Below are 23,703 nucleotides of genomic sequence, written 5' to 3'. Positions count from 1 at the left end.
ACCCCGGTATACTCCCGGGTAAAATGCTACAGCAGTATTCCGTGCGGTTGCGGATTTATTCGTGGTTCATGAAATACCTGCCACCCCCTTGGCGTCTGTGGGCGTCATCGCTGCTCGCTCAGTGATGACGTTGGTAGGCGCCAACAATTATTTTTGGTGCCGTTGCCGGGGAAGGCATAGAGTGAAGTTACATAGGCAAAAAGTTATGAACGAAATCGAAATTGGTATTCGCTTGCTAAACAGGTTAACTTGGCTTTGTTTTCTGTTTTTTGTTGATGTGAAAACAGGATAGTGTATGACCGGTTTCGACTTGTCGCAAAATTTCACGCCTAATCCAGAGTCACTTTTGAGAAGAGTTCGTCCTCGTGTCATACCTCCTCGGATCTCACTCTTGGCAGCCGAACCAGTCATTCAAGCTCCGTCAGCTTCTCAAGCTATGGCCCAGAAGACACTCCATGATTACTCCGCCTCGTCTGCTAACCATGTCCCACCGGGCCCGAGGTCAACACGGGAGAATTTCGAAATCAAGACGGGTCTCATTACGAGAGTGCAGGGTATTTCAAATACAAAGTGCTTACCGGTCCTGTTGACTTTTCACACTGTATATATCACTTTCAGTTCCTAAGTGCAGGAGGAATACCACCTAGAATATTCCAACTATAGATAAGTAGACTTGTAGCACACTAGCACCTTGATTTCAGGCTCTCTGCTTGTAAAAGTTTCCCCTCTCACAGACACCACGGCCCAGACTATATATACCTGTGCATTCTTGAACAGGCATGTCACAGGAGACTAGGCTATCTAGGCAAGTTGCTATACTTCCAGAGGAACAGAGAGGGAGCCTACAAATAATAGATGAGGAATTACCTCACCTCCTCCGTACTGGGAATTGGTGTCTTTTCTAACAGAATATAAATATGTGGATGAGCTGATTATTCATAGAGTAGATTATTTAGAGCATATATATTAAACTTTGAAGTGGAAATTTAAGCATAGTTAGCATAATGAAGAGTAGGACATAAAATAACATGTAGCAGTTGAACAATAGCAAGCACAATTACACTGTTCTAATTTCTAAACTCGGCAAACTATGGGGGTTTTTCAACTCAATTACAAGTAAAGAACAGTTATGTATTGTTAAAATAAATAAATAAATAAACTATTTTACAGGCAACAATCACATGCCTGACACACTAAATTTGATACAAGCGTGCATGTAATGTTTTCCAGAACATTGACCACCAACTTTTTTTTGTGTCTGCGTGTGACGATGCGGCACTTTGGGATCTCCTCCACAGTTGCTTTCTACCACTGGTAGCAGGGTTTGCAAAGCACAAAACTAGAGCTAAACTAACAAAACTTACAACTGGAGCGGCTGCAATAAACAACCATCTAGTGCGCCCGCGTCCTCTATCTGGCTGTTGTGCAGCATGGACAGCAAGTTCATCTGTACTGTCCTCTACTTCTGCACCATTTACTGTATGATGTGCTCCTTCAGCTACTACTTCATCAGAAGTTTCTTCAACTATTTCTTGCTGCCGGGTGTGCCCCATACCATGCATGTCCCTTTCATTTATTGCAGCTCGCTTAGCTCTTTCATATTCCGGGTCATCTGTAGGAAGCTCATATCGGCAAACTGGGCAAGTATTCCTAGAGCTAAGCCAGGGCAAGATACATGATGAATGATATAGATGCATGCATGGCAGCTGTTTTGCTCTTGTTCCGATAGGCATAGGGTCTTTGCATACTGCACATGTCTCGTGGCTTGTGGAGAGAATAGTAGATGCAAGATTTTCAATAAAGGATGTGGCTGCAGGTGGAGCTCCTCTTCTTGGATCGTTGTCCTCAGCAAATTGCTCAAGAAGCATTTGAAACTGTCTCGCATCAGCATAGTCACCAGGATTCCCAACAAAATGTCTTCTGATCTGTGGCCCTTCTGATTCTTCCCTCGAATTAGCATTGTGTACTCCTTGACTTCCACCTAATCTCCAAGTCCATATGGAGTCTTCAGAATCCCGCTCGTTCAATCCAATAGGGGCAATATCATGCCAGCGGCCCAGGTGCATGGTTTCAACTGCTTCATTCAAATCAGACTCTTCCAACTGCTCATCGTAATCATCTTCTGGATCATCGGAGTCCCGCTGGTCAATTCCAGCATTCATGGGATCAATATCTGTGTCTGTGTTCATGTAGCTCTCATTGTCTATGAATCACCGATACTTCAAAATGTATGCCGTACCCGTACCCGATACGGCGATACGCCCCGATACGGCCCGATACGCGTATCGGGAAGTATCGAAAAATTATGATTTAAAAATAAAAGATTTAATTCCCGATACTCCGTCCGATACTTCCCGATACTCTGTCCGATACTTTTGGGCCAATAACACCTCATTTGAAAGAGCATCGGGAGCCCATCAACGTAGGCCCATCCTGGTTGAACTAATCATTTAGCTATATTTGGTTGAACTTGAACATTTACTACGTATGTTGGCTCTTTGGAAATGTAATATTTATTATCTATTTCGTTCTTACGAATTATTTGGCAATTTACATTTTTAAAAATATATATACTTGCCGTATCGGCGTATCCTTATTTTTTTGAAAATCGCCGTATCGCCGTATCGCCGTACCCGTACCCGTATTGGCGTATCGCGTATCGGTGATACTTAGCTCATTGTCAAGCAGCATGGTAACGTCTCTGCCCACTACAGTGTGGTTATCAAGAGAAGCATCCGAATCACCACCATAGTCACCAAAACTGATAATTGATTCAATTTCACCGAATACCGAATCGACATAATTGAGACTATCACTCTCATCATCTGAAGTGTGCCATCTTTGGGATCGGTTTGGGGTAGAGGTATAGGATGCCTGCTGGCGCACAACTGTGGGAGAATCAATATCTGCTTCATGGCCTTGTCTTGCTAAGTTGATCAATTGGGAGAACTGCTGTGAGAAAGTGTCCTCAACAGGTCCATGCCTTGTGGCCCTGGATCTTGGCCTTCCTCTTCTTCTTTCTCGATATGTGCTGGTAGTGTTATCTCTATTGTTGTCACTAAGCACAGTAATCTTGCATTCACGGCATATGGCCAAAGCTTCAAAGCTGTCAGTCACATCAGTATCCAGAGTAAAAGGTCTAGTGCAAACTAGGCATTGCACATCGAGTTGCCCTTGATCGCCAGACATGGATATCTTTATCTTGCGGTATTGTACTTGAGCTGAATCGTGTTGGCAGTGTGCCACAGAAAGGAGCAAAAATAAACTCAACTTAAGAGATGAACTGGAGTAAACAGGGGAATCCTGATGGGAACGGCTAGATCAGGTAGTTCGCTCAACACATAAAAACAGTTTTGCCCAGATGTGAACCTGCAAAGGGAACCAAAGCAGCTGGTTTGGTTATTCAGCAAAGAAAGAAGGCATCGAATTGCAAACAGATGATAGCTGTCTAGCTGGATCAGAATGTGATTTAAAATTCATTTCATTCAGCAGACACGCCCACGATAAACCACACTACACAATCGGACCTTTCAACGTTGCAGGAAGAAGTACCACCAAAATAAAGCAAATATTGGACCAGCATAATTCGTCAGTCAAACTCTATGGAAGCTGAGAAGGCCTACGCAATCCGACCAATCAGCTCCATCTAGGAAATGAAACAGCGAAGCATAATAGCGCCCGGCTTTCCACCATCCCTTGAGGTAAAATAGTAAAGCCATGAAGCTTGGAATAATATAGCTTCAGATTGTTTGGTTCCCTCCCCCAAATCGCTGAGCCTCAATAAAATGGACAAATACGGCTCATTTTGCGAGTAACAGGTAGCTGGACACACACCCGATTTGATGGAAGGAGGAGGTGCGGCGGCGGCGGCATTTCTCCCAGCCGCTGGCAACCGCTGACGAGATAAGGCAAGGCACGACGAAGGGGAAGGAAATGACTAAGATGATAGAAAAACCTAGTGCAGTTGGGGAGGCTGCTCACCTTCAACTGCAGTCCACGAGCAAGCAATCGCAAATGGATTCAGCGAAGAGGACGACGCACGGAGCACTGTGTTGTTGGATTGGGGGGAAGAGGTGGGTAGCTGCGAGGTGAGGTTCAGTGTAAACATGAGATTTGTCAAGGCAGCTTTGGCTGCCTTTGAGAGAGGAGGAAGACGACGACGGAGCAACGCCCAAGTTGGGCCAGGCCCGCTCCTTGGGCCCATCTTCTTAAAGCCCAGCCCAGGTTCTCTGCACTGGTCGTCTTCCTTCGCCAAGGTTGGTCGGGTTGATGGTGGGGACGAAGCTATGCATAGCTTCGCTGTCGCCAGCTTTTTCAACTTTTTTTTTCTTCCTTTTCCCTGGAGAACCAGGAGGAGTCGCCAGCTTTTGGGTTGCCATAAGCACCAGCACGGAGGAGGGAAGTCGGCGCCGACGGGTTGCCGATCACACGAAAAAGCCGGTTGCTTGCTTCACTTCTTTGGCGGCGCGGCGCTGTGCTGTGTACAAGACTCCAGACTCCTCCCCTCTCCGATCCCATGGCCTACCGCCGGAAGCAGGGCACCGCCGTCGCTGCTGACGATCGCCGGAGCTCCTACCCCCAGGCACGCACCCCTGCCCGGCTGCCCCTCTCTCTCCCCCCTGCCTACTGAGCCCCACTCCCGTACCATTTCTTGATGATAGCCGATTCGGAATTGCCGCTGCCTGAATCTAATATGATAGAGATTTTTTGTTTCACCTAATCATCTTGCGTTGCCATGACTTACACGGGCAAAATAGCCAAGGAAATGAAAAACGCTTCCTGACTGATCAAGGATCGTCTTCGTACTTATTATCTCTAGTGGAGTTGCAGACTTGCAGTATATCGCCAAATGACTGCACAGATTGACGAGTTCCTAATAGTAAACGCCGTAAATAATCATGACTCTTGTGCCTTATTGGTGACCAGATATGTGTTGACATTTTTTACGGGCCAACACACGATCGCGCTAGATCGCACGGCGCGAAGAGGAGCTCCTTGCAGCACCTCCTGCGTGGAGCGGTCAGACCGGTCAGACCGATCGCCGTGCAGACCGACGACGATCCGACGAACGCTCGCCCGGGAGGGACCCCGTCGGGGCAAGCACGCGTAGGGTTACCCTAGGCTCGGCAGGCCAGTTAGGGTGTCCTCAAACGCCATGGAGACGAGAAAAGAACAGCATGTCGAGGTTGGAAAAGTAGGGTAAAAATGAAAGGTAAAGACCATAAAAGATAAATGTATTTGATTGGTTCGATTGGGTTGGATCGTCAATCGGCCGTGACCCTTTATATTTATAGGGTGGGGTGGATTTATCCCGCAAGAAATCCTGTTTACAGATCTAAATATATGAAAAACCCTAGTTGTACTCGGACTCTACCTGGACCGGTCAGAACGGTCGGACCTACCGGTCAGACCAGTCGGTCCCTGCCGGACAGGCCACAGTGCCTCGACCGGTCAGACCGCTCGGTCAGACCGGTTGGTGCCAATTTTGGCTGTCAACGTATGCCCCTTTGTTTTTTGGTAAAGCTTGCTTGCCAAAAAATATTCTTCTGAACTAAAATTGTCTAAGGGCGACGATTAGCAATGCATTGGCCATATATTATCTTTAAACATGCCTAAATAGCCGAAATAAAAGAACTAGCAAATGTAACAATTTCTAGCTTAAGATCAGCAAACTATTTCGGCTTTATATTCCTTAGCATGTTTAATAACAAAAGTCTTGGGACGGCCAATGCAGCCGATTATACAAATCATAACTCCTTGGTAAAGCATAAAACTGATAGTCATAATATGGCAGCCAAGAATTATGATCAAACCACGGATTAAACACACCTGAATATGCAGTCCATGGTGCGTACATCGATGGGATAAATGATGAAGTCCAATAAGATGACCGATGAAGCTTTCTTGATCTTGGTGGTGAAGAACTCCTTCTTCGTTTGCCTTCCAATTGATTGCTTTGTTTTTGCGCAGATATCTTCTTGTATTTGTCCAGAAACTCCTCAAAAGTCGGCTTGGTCCTATTTTTGCACCACCAGATTTCTTAGGGTCAGACTGGTCTGACGAACCGGTCAGACCGGTCTTGTCAGAACCGATATGATTGCTCTTATCTTGCCCCCCAGCCGAACTTTGAACATTGTTCGACTATATTGTTTGAACCATGATCATCATGGAGGACAATTTCATCAATTGAGTTAACCGATTGTTCTTCAACAACCGGCTTTTCTTTACCTAGTGTCAAATCTGAATTTTTATTTAACCTACCATCCATTTTGACACGGTAGACTTGTTTGATCACCTTATGCTTATTTTTCTGCATAGACCGATCTCTTTGATGAAAACGGTCATTATTTCTAAGTGATGATTCATTAATTACCGGCTCTCTATAAATAACATGATTTTGACCAAAATAACTATGAGAAGCCGGCATCCAAGGATTATAAGACCCTGAGGATCGCATCTCCATTAATATTTCAATGGTGGATGGAATCTGACACTCATTTATCTTTTTGACTCCTTGCTCTGTTGTATGGCAGCGGGACAAGAATAATCTTCTAACTGCTCCGTCGTATTCTTGCTTATACTCCTCAAGTAGCTTATCACGTGCCGCCATATTGCTAGGGTTTGAAAAATCGATCATGATAACCTGATTATCTTCCCCAGCGGAGTCGCCAATTTGTGTTGACGCCTTTTACGGGCCAACACACGATCGCGAGGAGGAGCTCCTTGCAGCACCTCCTGCGTGGAGCGGTCAGACCGGTCAGAGGGACCGGTCAGACCGGTCGCCGTGCAGAACGACAACGATTCGACGAACGCTCGTCCGGGAGGGACCCCGTCAGGGTAAGCGCGCGTAGAGTTGCCCTAGCTCGGCAGGCCAGCTAGGGTGTCCTCAAACGCCATGGAGACGTGAGAAGAACAGCATGTCGAGGTTGGAAAAAGTAGGGTAAAGAGGAAAGGTAAAGACGATAAAAGATAAATGTATTTGATTGGTTCGATTGGGTTGGATCGTCAATCGGCCGTGACCCTTTATATTTATAGGGTGGGGTGGACTTATCCCGTAAGAAATCCTGTTTACAGATCTAAATCTATGAAAAATCCTAATTGTACTCAGACTCTATCTGGACCGGTCAGACCGGTCGGTCTCTGCCGGACAGGCCACAATGCCTCGACCGGTCAGACCGCTCGGTCAGACCGGTTGGTGCCAATTTTGGCTGTCAACAATATGTGCAGTTGCATTGCTTTAATTTTCTTTGATTCTTTGACAACAATAATGATTTTGCCTTTGTAGGCCTCGGCATCATCGTACAGTTACACATCGTTCGAAAGCATAAATGAGCCCAAGTTTGGGTTGTGGAGAACTTTGGCAAGGAAAGCAAAGGGAATTCTCGATGAGGACGGCTTCGCACATAAGTTTGAGGACTTGAGGAAAGAACAAACCCGTAGAAACACCAGCTCATCCACTGGAGATCTGGTGAGGCAGCAACCAGCAAGTGAACTACAGTATATCTGAATATACTGACAGTCGCAAGTGAATCTCTTCTTGTATGGCCTTGTCTCTTTTCAGCAATATTCTAAGCTGCCTTTTTGTTTACATCCCTTGCATTTTTTTTGTAATCGGGCCCCTCAGTCTCGTTGGTCATTTGAAAACCACTGGAAGACAGGAGATGCTGCATCTCGAATTAAGCCAGAGGCTCTTTCTGCTTCTGTGAACCAGCTTAGTGGAAGAATCAGAAATGCTTTTGAAGTATGCCTCTCATTTTTTAAAAAAACTTAGCTTGCCTATGTACAGGCGTACAGCTCTTTTCCTTCAGCCTATTAAGGGCATAAACATCTGGAGTCACTTCCTAAATTAAAGACCTGCTGCTTCCTCTGTAATAGGAAGGACTCACAATTGTGGATAGTAAGACATCCAGTATTATTGAGGAGACTAAGAAAATCCAAATTAGAAAGGAAGCCTACCGGCTCAAGTTCTTATGTGCCGAATTCCGTCGCGGATACATTCGGCCCTCCTAATGACTCATTCAACCAAGCTGAATCTGCAGCCCGGGAGACAACTGAAATCATCTCGCGACGTAAGGTGCCACATGCTTATATATCTTGTTGGAAAATATGTTGTTTTATCTTCTTAAATTGTCGCATCTAAGTATAGGTTTTATGATTTCAGGATTTATGTACAGCATTAATTCTCAGTATACATAAACGAAGACATATGGATATTTGCTATTCTGTTGAGAGAGATTTCTAGTTCAGTTGCCCTCTACTAAGTGACAAGTTCTGCTTATATTTGCCTAGTGGTTGAGAATTAATAGATATGTTATTTCAAACAATAAAAGAATTAACAGAGATAGCGCTGAAGTTGCCTCGTGTTATACATTTTTCTAGTGTAATCAAGTATTCTGACCATACAGTTGGCGTTGTCAGCACATTTCTCTGGTTACACTGAACTGTCAGAATAGCTTTTTCCACACAAGATTAAATTTTGGTTGAAAATAATCAGTTTTCTCCTTTTCACCATCGTTATATCAATGCTTCGGATAGTGAGTATATGATTTTTTTTGTTACAGTACATGCCTGTGATGATGCCTTTCTCTTGCCCATGTAATTTATTTTTTCAGGTTGCCAATGCAATGGCTGCTAAAGCAAAACTTCTACTCCGTTAAATCCGTTAAAGCCGATCTAGCTTTTGCAAAGCAGAGATGTGCTCAGCTAGAAGAAGAGAACAAGATGTTGCGAGAAACAAAGCAGAAAGGGAGCAAAACTGAAGAGGACGATGACTTGGTCCTCTTTTTTCTGAACCATTTAGCCGCTTAAACTTTTTGTTTTTGTTTTGAAATTTTCGTAATGATTTACGTACAGTTTGATTTTTCATTACACTAAGAGTACCGAATCAGTGATAAACTGATAACTCATCATAAAACTCATATCAGCGATTCTTGAAAATCAATAATATAAATTGTAGTTAATGATCGTTAGATTTCTGAACATTTGCATCAAATGTTTGACTTTCAGTAAATTGTACCTTTTGGTGATACGAAGTCGAGGCAATTGTCTCATTTTTATTTTTACGTGACAATGTATTTGCTTTACTTCAAATAAGTTACTAACTGTTGGTACTGCCTAATTAAATGATTCTAAACTTATCCATTTCAAGATATACTGAAATACTAGTCTCTGAAACTGAAACAGATTCGTGTGCAACTGGAGACATTACTGGCGGAGAAATCAAGGCTAGCAATGGAAAATTCGACATATGCCCGCGAGAATCGCTTCTTGCGTGAGATTGTAGATTTTCATCAATTCACCACCCACGACGTTGTCTCCTTGGATGACGGAGACATGGAAGACGATGACCCGGAAGAAGACCGCAACCTGATGGACGCTGAAAACATGTTGCTACCTGTGGTTGAAGAAAACTCAGGAGATGATGAGGAACAACAGATGTCACCTGTTCCCTCGAGGCCAGAGTCACCAAATCTCAGCTTGGCAGAAGAATCATCCCCGAAATGCAGCAATTCGCAAAGTGCTGCTGATTCACCAAACATTGCCTCGGAGCCAAATGCATCGGCATCTGAAGCAGCTTGACGCACGTGACTTGACGGGTTGTTCGGGGATTATTTCAGCTGGTTTGGTTGCGCTCTTGTGATTTGTGTGCATAAAATTTTGTCGATTCTTTCCCCCACATTGGTTTGCAGTTGTATGTAGCATGTGTATAGTTACAACAGGTTTCTGCATTTTGTATAAAGTATATATAAGATTGGTTTCCATGCGGGGTTTTGATGAAAAAAATCGGCTCGTGTGGTTTGGGAGAGTTGTAATAATGCATCTAGTTACTGGTGAATTTGGCTGGTGTGAATAGGCAAAATGAAAACTACAGCATTTGGTTTGAAGAGTGAGATTTGACTGGTGGTGTACATGACATATCCATCTCCCAGTCCCATGCATGGAATACAAAACCGCTCGATAATCGCGATTATCGGTGAAATTTATCGTTACCGATGCTAGCTGAAAACGTGAACCGACAGGAATTTTGGTAGATTTCAATGAAAAATTCAAAAATTTTAAAAAATTCATAAAAAGTAGAGAACTTATTTTTATAAAAAACTAGACCTTCTCTTGATTCCAGAGTGTTGTCACATGTTGAAAGCAACAATTGTTTGCTTAGGGAAAAAATATTTTTGTGCGATTAAGGCCGATAATCGATATATATGCGGCGATTATCGATGATGCTGCAGCTGGGAGCGAGGGAGTTGTGATCGTGGCGTCGATAATCGAGGTAAATCGTTGATTATCGATTTGTATCGGATGATTTTCAGTTCAGGTCAGCTTCTTTTGTATTTCTACTCACCGATTTGGCCAAATATACTACATTGGTATACAATATTCCTTGGATGGTTGGTTGTATCACAGATCTAAAATCTAGGCTACAGTTTTAAATATTAGTCCCGGAGAAAAGTTTATTGTTGTACAATATGCTATGTTAAATAGGAAAACAAGGTGCATGCCTTTACTTTATATTGTATGCCTAAATGGTACAAATTAAGAGCGAGTATCATTTATTCGTAGCATAATTTTGACACAGACATGATTCGATTTCCCTCTTGCAGGTGAATGTCTGATAATCAGGACTTAGTTTGGGAACATGGAGAGAAATTGGCATTGGCTTCAAGTGCAAAATTGTGCATATATGTGTAATTTATCTAATATAATACAATACATAACCTAAAAAATTAAATGCTATCAAACCTTTATATTTTTTCCACTGCCAAAACATATTTTCAGTAGGCGAAGCGATAAATCGTTCGGTTTGCATCGATTATCGACGATAAATTGTCGATTTTCGTTTTTTTGAATTTGGGTCCCTTTACCGATCGGTTTTGGCGATTTTTCACCGACTTTCAACCGATTATCGTTACCGGAGCTCACTGATAAATGCTGTATCGCCGGTAATGTAATCCTTGGTCCCATGGCGAGACAGGACGGGGGGATCTGAACTTATGAAGCCCCATGTTCATTGTACATACATCCATTCTCGGGATGTTGCGTTAAACCAGACCGGTGAATTTCTTGTCGCTCTGCTGCATTCAGAGTCAGGCTTTGTTTAGTTCCCACCCCATAAACCCCGTAAACGTAAAAAAGCCGTCACATCGAATGTTTCGACACATGCATGGAGTACTATATGAAGTCTATTTATAAAACTTTTTGCATAGATGGGCTGTAATTCGCGAGACGAATCTAATGAGTCTACTTAATCCATGTTTTACAACAGTGATGCTACAGTTTTGTAAATAGACTTCATTTAGTACTTCAAATTAGCAAGATTCCAACACAAAAAGTTTTTGCGTTTCATAAACAGACCCTCGTACGAAAAAAAACAATCGATGGCTGATGGATGGGGATGGAGATGCGATCAAATGGAAGCAAAGGCACCGACCGATGGTCGCTCTGCTGCTGCTGCCGCGCCGTGCGGTGTGCGCCTAGATACCATGGTGAGGTGGAGTCCATGTTAAGCGCCGGGAGACACTTGATCATGGAAGAGAGGCCGTACGTCCACTCTACATAGAAATCTAGCTTGTTTAATTTCATATTCTTTTTTTTTCGAAGCGGGAAGTCAAATTTCGTATGTATATACAAGCAAAATCACTGCAGGGTACTAGTACTTTTGGATCTTGTGTGTTCATGTAGCAAGTTTCTCAGTCTCACTATACATACTTAATAAAAGGTTTCTATTTTAGTAGTACTTTGGCGTAGGAAATGGAACTTTTTATCATGGCATCCATCGATGTATTATTCGTATAATACAAAGTAACGGCGCCAGCTACGTACAAGGCCGTTGGCTGCATGCACGGCAAATAATAGTAGAAAGGAACTTTACACCGATGTTATTATCGATGGTGTACATTCATCGTGTGTTTGGTTGAAGGGTAGGGTCCAACCCGGATGGGTTGCACCCCTTTTTCTGATATTTGGATGGAGGTTGGAGGGAGTTGGGTCCGACCCGGAGGGGAATATTCGGCTTAGATCCGGGTCGGACTCGTCCGCCAAAATCCAGCGGATGAGTCCAACCCCCGTTTCCTCCGTCTGGGTTCCGTCTTCACTCTTCACCGCGGGCGACGGGCGGACGACTGGGCGACGCCGGGGCGACGGCCACGGCGACGGCGAAGGCGACGGGCGGAGGAGGCCGGGGCGACGTCGACGGGCGGCGGAGGCCGGGGCCACGGCGGCGGGGCGGGCCGCGGCGGCGGGCGGAGGAGGCGGGCCGGCCGCGGCGGAGGGCGGAGGAGGCGGGCCGGCCCCGGCGGCGGGCGGAGGATGCTGGGCCGGCCCCGGCGGCGGGCGGAGGAGGAGGCGGGGCCGGCCACGGCGACGGCGGGCGGAGGCCATGGCGGGCGGAGGAGGCCGGGGCCGGCGAGCGCCGCGGGGCAAGGCAGACGAGGCTGCGGCCGGCGGCCAGATTTGGTGAAGGCGGAGGAGACCGGGGTGGAGGAGGCCGGTGGCGGGCAGGCAAGGTGGCCGGCGGGCGCTGGCCGTTGTGGAGGTGGCGCGGCTCACCGGGTATCGCCCCCCTAGCCCCTCCCTCGTATATATAGGGCGTACTAATGGGCTTTTATCTCATAGGCCCATTAGTAACCCTAATCTCTCTTGGATCAATATCCTTTTGGGCCTTTAAACCGTATTGTGATGATGGGCTCTTGGGCTATATCACCAACAATCTCCCACTTGCACTAGAGACAATCATACATGCAAGCTTTCCAACATTCCAAACCCCTTAAGTGTGTGACCCGTTAGGTTCATGTGTAGGTGGTCGTGATCGGAAATCATTTCCAAATCACAAGTCAATAGCGGCACCTAGCAGGGCATAGTGACTCACAAATACACATAAAGATCATATCGGCCGAACCTTAGATATACTCATACACCGATCCCTTTGCCACACGATACCAGTCAAGCTCAAAGCGAGATGCGTACCACCTTTGTGATAGCTCGACCATTCTCTCGATCTAATAGTGGATTCTATTCATAACTAACATTTAGTCATCATGATTAACTCTTTAATCACTTTGGCATGGCCATGCACTTTCAAATCCAACTATCTCGAGGGGCCCAGAGATATCTCTCCCGTTATCTAGGAGGGGCAAATTCCATCTTGATCCGCTCACATCCCGTTCCATGTTTCATGACACACCTGTAAGCTACTTTTGTAACTACCCAGTCACGGAGTAGCGTTTAGTAGCCCCAAGATGCACCATTACACACAGTGAGAAACAATGGCGATCTCAGGTCTAAGGATCCAGTAGGTATAACACTCAAGAACAACTGATGGCACATACAAAATAACAATCCCAATATTGTCTTGGAGTGGGTCAATCCAACACCATGTTCACCAACATGTGTCCACATCATTAATCCGATATCTCCATATCCATGATCCGTGAAACATGATCATCAATTAATGCATGTGCTAGTCTCAACGTCGTTGTTGTCCCACACAACGACATAAACTAGGGATAATTTAGAATCATATCATTGTCAACAAAGAGTTTCACGAACAAGTCACATACTTGATAATCAATGTAAAAATAATCATCCATGGAACAAATAACAATTATTTATCATTACATAAACATACTCATGACACAAAAATCTCTCACGCACACTAGAATCACTGATGTAAGTATCTAATACCCATAGATCTCATGTGCGCCTCATGCTTTGGTTGTGGGAGAGGCTTCGTCAACGGATCAGCAACATTTGAATCCGTGTGCACCTTACAAACCTTCACATCACCTCTCTCAACAAAGTTACGGATGAGGTGATACTTCCGCAGTATATGTCTGGACTTCTTAGTTGTTCTAGGCTCCTTTGCTAGTGCAACGGCACCACTATTATCACAATAGAGGTCTACTGGACTGGACGCACTAGGAACAACACCCAAGTCAGAAACAAACTTTCTGGTCCAAACAGCTTCTTTAGCAGCTTCGGAAGTTGCAATATACTCGGCCTCTGTCGTCGAATCAGCCACCGTATCTTGCTTGGAACTCTTCCAGCTCACTGCCCCACCATTGAGGCAGAAAACAAAACCAGATTGCGATTTGGAGTCATCTTTGTCTGTTTGAAAACTAGCATCGGTGTAACCCTTTACAAGGAACTCATCTTCGCCTCCAAATATTAGGAACATATCCTTAGTTCTTCTTAAGTACTTAAGGATACTCTTTACAATTGTCCAGTGAGCTTCACCGAAATCTGACTGATACCTGCTCGTAACACTTAGAGCAAAGAAAATATCTGGGCGCGTGCAAAGCATAGCATACATGATCGACCCTATAGCTGAAGCATAAGGAATCGTACTCATCCTCTTTTGCTCATCAGGTGTCGTAGCACATTGACTCTTGCTTAGAGCAATGTCATATGACATTGGCAAGAAACCTTTCTTGGAATCTTGCATATTGAACCGATTCAATATCTTGTCAATGTACGTGTCTTGGCTTAATCCAATTAGCCTTTTTGATCTATCTCTATAGATCCTAATACCCAGAATATAAGCCGCCTCTCCTAAATCCTTTATCGAAAAACTCTTTTTCAATGAGGTTTTAACGGCTTCAAGCATTGGAATATCATTTCCGATCAGTAATATGTCATCCACATATAGGACCAGAAACACAAGTGCGCTCCCACTAGCCTTTTTGTAAACACAAGGCTCATCTTCATTCTTGATGAAGCCAAACCCTTTAACTACTTCATCAAAATGAATATTCCAACTCCGAGATGCTTGCTTCAATCCATAGATGGACCTCTGAAGCTTACATATGTTCCCAGCATTTTTAGGATCGACAAAACCTTCAGGCTGTGTCATATACACATCCTCACTTAGATGTCCATTAAGGAAAGCGGTTTTGACATCCATTTGCCATATCTCATAGTCATAATATGCGGCAATTGCTAGGAGAATCCGAACAGACTTTAGCATTGCGACGGGCGAAAAGGTTTCCTCATAGTCAACACCTTGAATTTGTCGAAAACCTTTCGCCACCAATCGTGCCTTATAGATGTGAATATTTCCATCCATGTCTAATTTTTTCTTAAAAATCCACTTACAGTCGACAGGTCTCACACTGTCAATTTGATCGACCAAGTTCCAAACTTGATTATCATGCATGGATTTTAACTCGGATTCCATGGCTTCAAGCCATTTGTCGGAGTCGGGTCCCATTATTGCTTCTTTGTAGGTCAAGGGCTCATCATTTTCCATCAATAATACGTGGCGCTCCTCCGTAATAAGGAGGTTGAGCTTGTCAGTAGCGCGACGTACCCTTATAGACCTTCGTGGGGCTGGTGCCTCAACTACGGGTTGTGCAACATCTTGCACATCCCGTGGATGTTCAGTGGGTGCTGAAACAGTTTCGGGTGTTTTCTGAATTTCTTCAAGTTGCACCTTGCTCCCACTAAATCCTTTTGAGAGAAACTCCTTTTCTAAGAAAACACCATTACGAGCGACAAACACTTTGCCTTCTGTCTTATTGTAAAAATAATATCCTTTGGTTTCCCTAGGATACCCCACAAAGAAGCATTTGTCTGACTTTGGAGTGAGCTTATCTGACATCAAACGTTTGACATAAGCCTCACATCCCCAAACTTTGAGAAAAGATAATCCGGGATGCTTCCCAGTCCATATCTCATATGGTGTCTTCTCAACAGACTTACTTGGAACCCTATTCAGTGTGAACGCAGCAGTTTCAAGAGCATAACCCCAAAATGACAATGGAAGAGCTTGGCTCATCATGGACCTAACCATGTCCAACAAGGTTCGGTTCCTCCGTTCGGATACCCCATTCCATTGAGGCGTTCCGGGCGGAGTTAGCTGTGGAATAATTCCACATTGCTTCAAATGATCACCAAATTCAAGGCTCAAATATTCTCCTCCACGATCAGATCGCAGAAATTTAATTGTCTTGCCTAATTGATTTTGTACTTCATTCTGAAATTCTTTGAACTTTTCAAATGATTCAGACTTGTGCCTCATTAAGTAGATATAGCCATATCTACTAAAGTCATCAGTGAAAGTAATGAAGTACTGAAAACCACCTCTGGCTATTGAGCTCATTGGTCCACATACATCGGTATGTACAAGTCCCAACAAGTCACTCGCCCTTTCACTATGACCAGCGAAAGGCGCTTTGGTCATCTTTCCAAGCAAACAAGACGCACATGTGTCAAATGATTCAAAATCAAATGAGCTTAACAATCCATCTTTATGGAGTTGTTCAATGCGCTTCTCATTTATATGACCTAAGCGACAATGCCAAATAAAAGTGGGATTCAAATCATTTGGTCTAAGCCTCTTAGTATTAATGTTACACACAAATTTATCCTCAAGATCAAGAACATATAATCCATTCACCAATGGACAATGAGCATAAAAAATACCATTGCAAAAAATAGAACAACGTTTGTTCTCTATTACAATCTTAAAATCACCAACTTCTTCCAAACATGAAGAAGAAATAATATTCTTGCTCAAAGCAGGAATGCAATAACAATTATTTAATTCCAAAACTAATCCGGAGGGTAGAGACAAGTGGTAGGTGCCGACTGCCAACACCGCAACCTTTGCGCTGTTGCCGACACGAATGTCCAACTCGCCTCTTGCAAATCTTCTAGTCTCACTTAGACCCTGCAATGATTTGCAAGTGTGAATCATCGATCCAGTATCAAATACCCATGATTCACTAATAGATAATGCAATATTTATTTCTATAACATTTATACCTGAAGTGGAAGTCTCACTTCCCTTCTTCTTCTTCTTTTCTTCCAAGTACTTCTTGCAGTTCCTAGACCAATGTCCCTTTTCATGACAGTGGAAGCATTCATCCTCAGAAGTAGGGCCAGATTTGGCCTTAGGTGCTGGTTTTAGCTTAGAACCCGAGGACTCACCACCGGAACTCTTTTCCTTGCCTTTACCTTTGGGATTAGGAGGCGTCCAATGCTTCCTCTTTTTGTTCCCCTTCTGAATCATCATCACATGATTGGGATTCTTCTTAATGCTCTCCTCTGCTGTCTTTAGCATCCCATGCAACTCACTCCATGTTTTATCCAAGCCATTCATCTGAAAGTTCATGATAAAAGGCTCATAGCTCGCCGGGAGCGACTGGAGAATAACATCAGTAGCCAAGTCTTGGTGAAGTTCAGAACCAAGTCTGTCCAAAGTCTCAATGTAACCAATCATTTTGATCACATGAGGACTGACCGGGCTACCTTCTGCTAGCTTGCACGCAAACAAGGACTTTGAGATATTGAACCTCTCAGTCCTGGCTTGGTTCTGAAACATCCCACGCAGCCCCTCGATCATGGTATGAGCATCCGCATGCTCATACTGCTTCTGCAGATCAGGGGACATGGTGGCGAGCATCAGACAGCTGACATCAAGTGAGTCATTGTAGTGCTTCTCATAAGCTCTACGATCATCAGCAGTTGCATTGTCAGGGAGATCATCAGGATATGGCTGCTCAAGAACATACTCCTTTTTCTCTTGCCTGAGAACAATTCTCAGGTTGCGGTACCAATCAATAAAGTTTGTTCCATTCAACTTTTCTTTCTCAAGAACAGAACGCAAATTGAAAGAGGAATTGTTACTGGCAGACATGATCTACAACATTAAAGTAAAGCAAGATTTCAGCACTAAGTTTATGTAAAAGACTTTCATTAACTGATTTAACAAAAGACAACCTACTATATCAAAGTCATCTTCCCTCTAATGACATATAGTGGTTCAAGATCCATAATCACTAAAATCCTAGTGAGCTTTAGCATCACGGCTAGAAAAGTAGTGATACAGGTAAGCATCAAATTACTAATCACATCTTTATGCGACTCTTGTTTGTTGGGTGGCATCCAATGCCCCGGCCCCAACCCTATGCCTTAAAGCCCAAAACTGTTTTGATAGCTTTGCTGAGTAAACCAATACTATGCTTGTGAATGTCCGACATCCACCCTATACAAAAGTGATAGCTGAGGGTACTCTACTTTGGTAAACCTACCACACAACGATCAAAATTTATAGGTGCAGCTATTGGTAAAAGGCATCAAAAACTCAACCTTTTCTGAGGGAAGCTATTCTATCATGATTAAAGCATCCACCATATGTAAAAGCATGAAAGAATAGTATGACAGGAAAATAAACATCACAGACATATAATCATATTATATTGTGAATAGTATGGCCTCTTGCATCACAATGGGCTCCATCGCCATGGCTCCAAGGTGACCTCCATTGCCATCCGTCCTGTCTTGTGGTGATCATCATCGCCATCATGATTGAAGCCTCCATGAAAAGATACTAAGCTACTACATCTAATAGCTAGTGAAATAATTACATGAGGATTCAAACATCACAAGTCGACACGCAGGTCGTTATACAATAATGGTGCAACCTCAACCCGGTTGTGTTAACTTGCGACACGCAGGCCGCACAAATCATCACATACATCATCACATGACATTGAGGCCATACCATTCACATCACACCCTGCAAAAACAAGTTAGGCGTACGACGTGTTCTACCAAAGTAGTGCTTGGGAAGCCGCTACAGCGAGAAAGCAACGTGTTCTACCAACACACACGAATGCGCACGATGTGTAGGAAAACGGGTAGGCTACGCTAGCATCACTACCGCATATACCCAAGATACTTGCGAGTAGAAGATCATAGATCGTTACCACTAGACGCGCAGCGCAGCGGAAGAAGTCGCGCGTCGATGTAGAGGAAGTAGTCGATCACGTCCCACTAACCGAGCTCCTCGTATTTGATCCCAGCAGCCGATCAGTGCAGCAGTCGTAGCAGCGCCTCCACGGAGTCCACACGTACGTGTATGAAACGCCGGGCGTCGGTGTGCTACACCGCACGCACGGCAAGGGCGGCTGCCGAGAGAGAGAGGGAGGGGCGGCGGCTAGGAGGTGGCGCGGCTCACCGGGTATCGCCCCCCTAGCCACTCCCTCGTATATATAGGGTGTACTGATGGGCTTCTATCTCATGGGCCCATTAGTAACCCTAATCCCTCTTGGATCAATATCCTTTTGGGCCTTTAAATCGTATTGTGATGATGGGCTCTTGGGCATATCACCAACACGATGCCCAGCGAGCGACGGCACAGGTGCGGCGCCGATGCTCAGGGCGGTCAGACCGGTCGCCGGGGTGAGACGGCGAGATCCGACGAACGCTCGCCCGGGAGGGACCCCGTCAGGGCAGGCGCACATAGGGTTGTTCTACGATCGGCAGGCCACCTAGAACGCCTTCAGACGTCGCGGAGACGAAGGAAGAACAACAGAAAAGGGTTGGAAGGAGCTAGGGTTTGGACATAAAAATAAAAACAATAAACATAAAGAAAAATAATGTATTGATGTGTTTTTTGATCGATTGGATGTCTCAATCGGCCGTGGCCCTTTATATTTATAGGGTGGGTGGACTTGTCCCGCAAGAAATCCTATTACAAGATCTAAATCTATGAAAATCTCAGTTGTACTCAGACTCTGCTTGGACCGGTCAGACCGGTCTGTTCCTGCAGGATCGGCTACATCGTCATAGACCGGTCAGACCGCCTGAGGCGACCGGTCAGACCGGTTGGTCTAGTCTGCTGCCAATTTTGGTCGTCAACATATGCCCCCCTGTTCTTTGGCAAAGCTTGCATGCCAAATAACACCCTTCTGGACCAAAATTGTCTAAAGGCGATGATCAACGATACATCGGCCATTTTTTGTGCTAAGGGCAATAAAAAATATCGGCCATGTCTTGCTTTTCTTCAAGTTGATGATGAATCAATTTGCTTTGGTCTCCAAACTTTCTTCATGGCTATTGGCTTTGTTGGCTTGACCTCCACTTCTTGCCCCATCATTTCTTGTTTGCGTAAACGTTGCAGTCTTTGCTTTTGGGTACGAGACAAGCCTGAGGGACACCACCTCGGCTGTAAATATTTTGAATCTTGTCTTACGTCTTCTTTGCTGCAATTAAAGTCTCTTTTGACCAGATCATTGCTAGCAACAATCGGTCTTTGTGGTGAAGCATAATTTGGATACATAGGAGGAAATTGAATATAATATGATTGCATATGCATCCTACTATAATCCATAGGCGTATAAAAATAAGGATGAAACCAAGGAGTAAATGGCCCATAACAATTATTTTGATGTGAACAACAAACCGATTGCTCTTGAAGTTTTAACGATAAGCTCACATCCTTAGCTTCATCTGATCGCTTCTCCTTCTTCTGAATAACTTCTTGCTTCTCATACTTAGCCAAGAGTTCTTTAAAACTCGGCCTTGTCTTGTTTCTGGAGAAAATCCCAGATTCTCTGCACGCACCGGTCAGACCGGTCTTCGTACTGGTCAAACTGGTCGTACCGGTCAGACCGCCTCTGGAACCAGTCAGACCGGTAGACTTGTTGTCGGTCTTCCTTTTGTCTTGCCCCCGAGCATTGAAGGATCTCGAGAGGTTTTGTTCTATTGCATCTTCTTCTCAGGTCTCTCTTCTCCAATCATCACGTTTTTTCCTTTTGTTGATTCGGCTTGATTCGGCCGAATTAAAACTTTGGGATTTTTCAACTCAACCACATGTGTACGCATTGGAAAAGGATTTTGATCGACTTGCATTCCGGAAATAACTAATCGTCCTTCGTCTATGGCCGATTGTATTTGTCTACGAAGAACATTGCAATCATTTGTAGCATGAGAGAAGGTATTATGCAATTTACAATAAGCACGCCTCTTCAACTCATCTACCGATGGAATAGTGTGAGAGAACTTAATCTTTCCAAGCCTTGCCAATTCATCAAAGATTCTATCACACTTAGACACATCGAAAGTGTATTTAACTTCATCATGCCGATTTTTTTGGAATCGGCTTTAAAGAAGTACAAGTGCTAGGTTTATCGCTAGGTGACCACACAAATTCAGCAGCATAAACCTCACTATTCTCATCGTCTAAAGAATCACCAAGAATCATATGCATACCAAGACGATCAGATTTACACTTAGACTCTTTGCTTCGGCTTTCTTGAGCCAAAGCCCTCTGCAACACTTGATTAACAGTTAGAAACTCATATCCTTCTAATTTTTCTTTAATATGAGATCTCAAACCATTAAGAGCTAATTCGGCAAGATCATTTTCAGAAATAACCAAGCTATAACATTGGTTTTTTGTATCTCTAAATCTTCTAATAAATTCAGTAACAGACTCATCATGCTTTTGCTTAACCGATGTTAAATGACATAGCCTCAACTCATTTTCACCATTATAAAAATGATCATGAAATTTACGCTCCAATTGAGACCAAGTTTGCATAGAATTAGGAGCTAATGCCGAAAACCATGAAGAAGCAGTGCCAGATAAAGACAAAGAGAATATTCTAATTTTTAAATGATCAAGACTCCCATAAATTCCCATTTGTGCATTAAACTGACTAACATGCTCCCATGTAGTTCTACTATCCTCTCTAGTGAATTTAATAAATTCTTGTACTCTAAAATTCTGAGGATATGGAATAGAATCAAAACTTTCAGGATAAGGCTTTTGACAGACTAGAGTTTTGTCCTTCAATTCTACGCCGAAAGTTTCTTTAAACATAATAGCCAAATTTTTCTTATGCTTCTCATGTATTTGATTAAAATAAGAATCATTTGGCCTTTGAACATTGGCATTAGAGATATTCGGCACATGCGGTATATGATTTGGTTGTGTATATGGTATTTGCTGCAAATGTCCATTATTTGGCATTGTACCATATGAATAACCTGAACCCTGAGGAGGCATAGTGTATGAATTATTCATTCGGCTAAAGCTAGCCGAAACATAAGGTACACTAGTAATTGGTTTAGGAGACAATGGATATGCAACTAAAGCTATAGAACCGGTCGGACCGGTTGGAACCGGTCCTCCATGACCGGTCTGATCGGTCTGCGAGACCAGTCTGACCGCTCAATGCGCGTGATACTGCTCTGGAGTTCTCTGACCATAAAAATTCATCGGCATGCCGTATTGGGGCGTATGTGCTACCGATGATTCAAGATGCATAGTATTAAGATAAAAAGTGCCATCAATATTAGGTCTAGGAATACCACTATCATCAATCAAAGGTTGCTTGCCTAATGATTTATCAATCATATTTTGAACAGTAGCAAGAATCTTTTCTTGACCACTAACCACCAATTGACTAATTTGCTCCAAAGTAATGGGTGATGTTGTAGCACTTACATTGGTGTTAGATTTGGCCTGCTCCTCCTCGTCTGAAAGAATGACCACCTCCTTGTCTTTGGAGACATCACCCTTCCGATTCTTGGAGAAGTGAGACAAGAACCACCGACGCTTTTCTTCGATTTCTTTTTCTTTGCGCCGTGTGTTCTCCTCTTCGCACTCCTTGATGAAGGTTTCATAAACTTGATGATCCTCGGGCGGCAACTCATCAACAGACGGCCTGCTGATATTATTTACGTTGATCTCACCGGGATCCGACAGCTTCACCATGGTAGTATATGGAGTAGATTAGATCGGTTTTACAACCAAGATCTTTCTTCCCCAGCGGAGTCGCCAAAATTGTGTTGGCGCAGATTTATGACCAACACACATGAATGCGCACGATGCCCAGCGACCGACGACACAGGTGCGGCGCCGATGCTTAGGGCGGTCAGACCGGTCAAATAGACTGGTCAGAGCTGTCGCCGGGGTGAGACGGCGAGATCCGACAAACGCTCGCCCGGGAGGGACCCCGTCAGGGCAGGCGCACGTAGGGTTGTTCTAGGATCGGCAGGCCATCTAGAACGCCTTCAGATGTCGCAGAGACGAAGGAAGAACAGTAGAAAAGGGTTGGAAGGAGCTAGGGTTTGGAGATAAAAATAGAAATAATAAACATAAAGAAAAATAATGTATTGATGTGTTTTTTGATCGATTGGATGTCTCAATCGGCCGTGGCCCTTTATATTTATAGGGTGGATGGACTTATCCCGCAAGAAATCCTATTAAAAGATCTAAATCTATGAAAATCTCTAGTTGTACTCGGACTCTGCTTGGACCGGCCAGACCGGTCGGCTCCTGTCGGATCGGCTACATGGTCACAGACCGGTCAGACCGCCTGAGGCGACCGGTCAGACCGGTTGGTCTAGTCTGCTACCAATTTTGGTCGTAACACACATAGTCCACACCAACCAGCAGTAGCAAGCTCGACTCCCTCTTCTCCCTCTGCTGCTTTTCCCCTCGGCGTGGCCCGCAGTCAGCAACGCGTTCAGCGGCCAGGCTATGGAGCTAGACAGCACGGCAAGCAGACGCGGCCAGGCTCTCCGGTGGCTGCTCGGCTCTGAGCCGCCACTGCTATGGGCGTCTTGATCTGCGCCTGCCTGCTCCAGCTGCTGCTCCTAGGCGCTTCTGGGTGGCGGCTGTGACACCTTAGGTGTCTGCACAGTAGTTGTGTATCTATTACATGCATCATATGCTTGAATTGCTTGAAAAAGGATCTTTTTGTAAATATAAAAGGTTATATGTGTAATTATGATTTTATGCAAGGTCCTTTTTGTAGTTTTATTTGAATGGGATGGGTAATTATAGCTTTTGTGGAGTGTGTTTTTGCAAAATGTAGTGTAATCATTGCATGGCAGGAAAATTTTCAATTCAGCCTAAGTTTAAAGTGAATTTGCATTGAAAAAGACAAAATTCCCTAGAATTTAAAATCC

General features: G+C 44.2%; 1 protein-coding gene and 1 pseudogene across 1 annotated transcript; one reads left to right on the top strand and one right to left on the bottom strand.

Annotated features, from left to right (window-relative positions):
* Nucleotides 1-998: 998 nt before the first annotated feature.
* LOC120691460 (E3 ubiquitin-protein ligase RLIM-like) lies at nt 999-4,183 on the bottom strand. Its single transcript, XM_039974534.1, has 3 exons — nt 3,982-4,183; nt 2,683-3,369; nt 999-2,204 (listed from the first exon to the last, which is right to left on the bottom strand). Exons 2-3 carry the CDS (start codon nt 3,187-3,189, stop codon nt 1,194-1,196), a joined length of 1,518 nt encoding a protein of 505 aa, XP_039830468.1. The 5' UTR covers nt 3,190-3,369; nt 3,982-4,183; the 3' UTR covers nt 999-1,193.
* Nucleotides 4,184-4,286: 103 nt separating this feature from the next.
* LOC120691461 lies at nt 4,287-9,884 on the top strand (annotated as a pseudogene).
* The last annotated feature ends 13,819 nt before the right edge of the window (nt 9,885-23,703 follow it).

The sequence above is a fragment of the Panicum virgatum genome, chromosome 9N (genome assembly GCF_016808335.1).
Source record: "Panicum virgatum strain AP13 chromosome 9N, P.virgatum_v5, whole genome shotgun sequence".
NCBI lineage: Eukaryota > Viridiplantae > Streptophyta > Magnoliopsida > Poales > Poaceae > Panicum > Panicum virgatum.
This window is presented reverse-complemented; position numbering and strand designations above follow the sequence as displayed.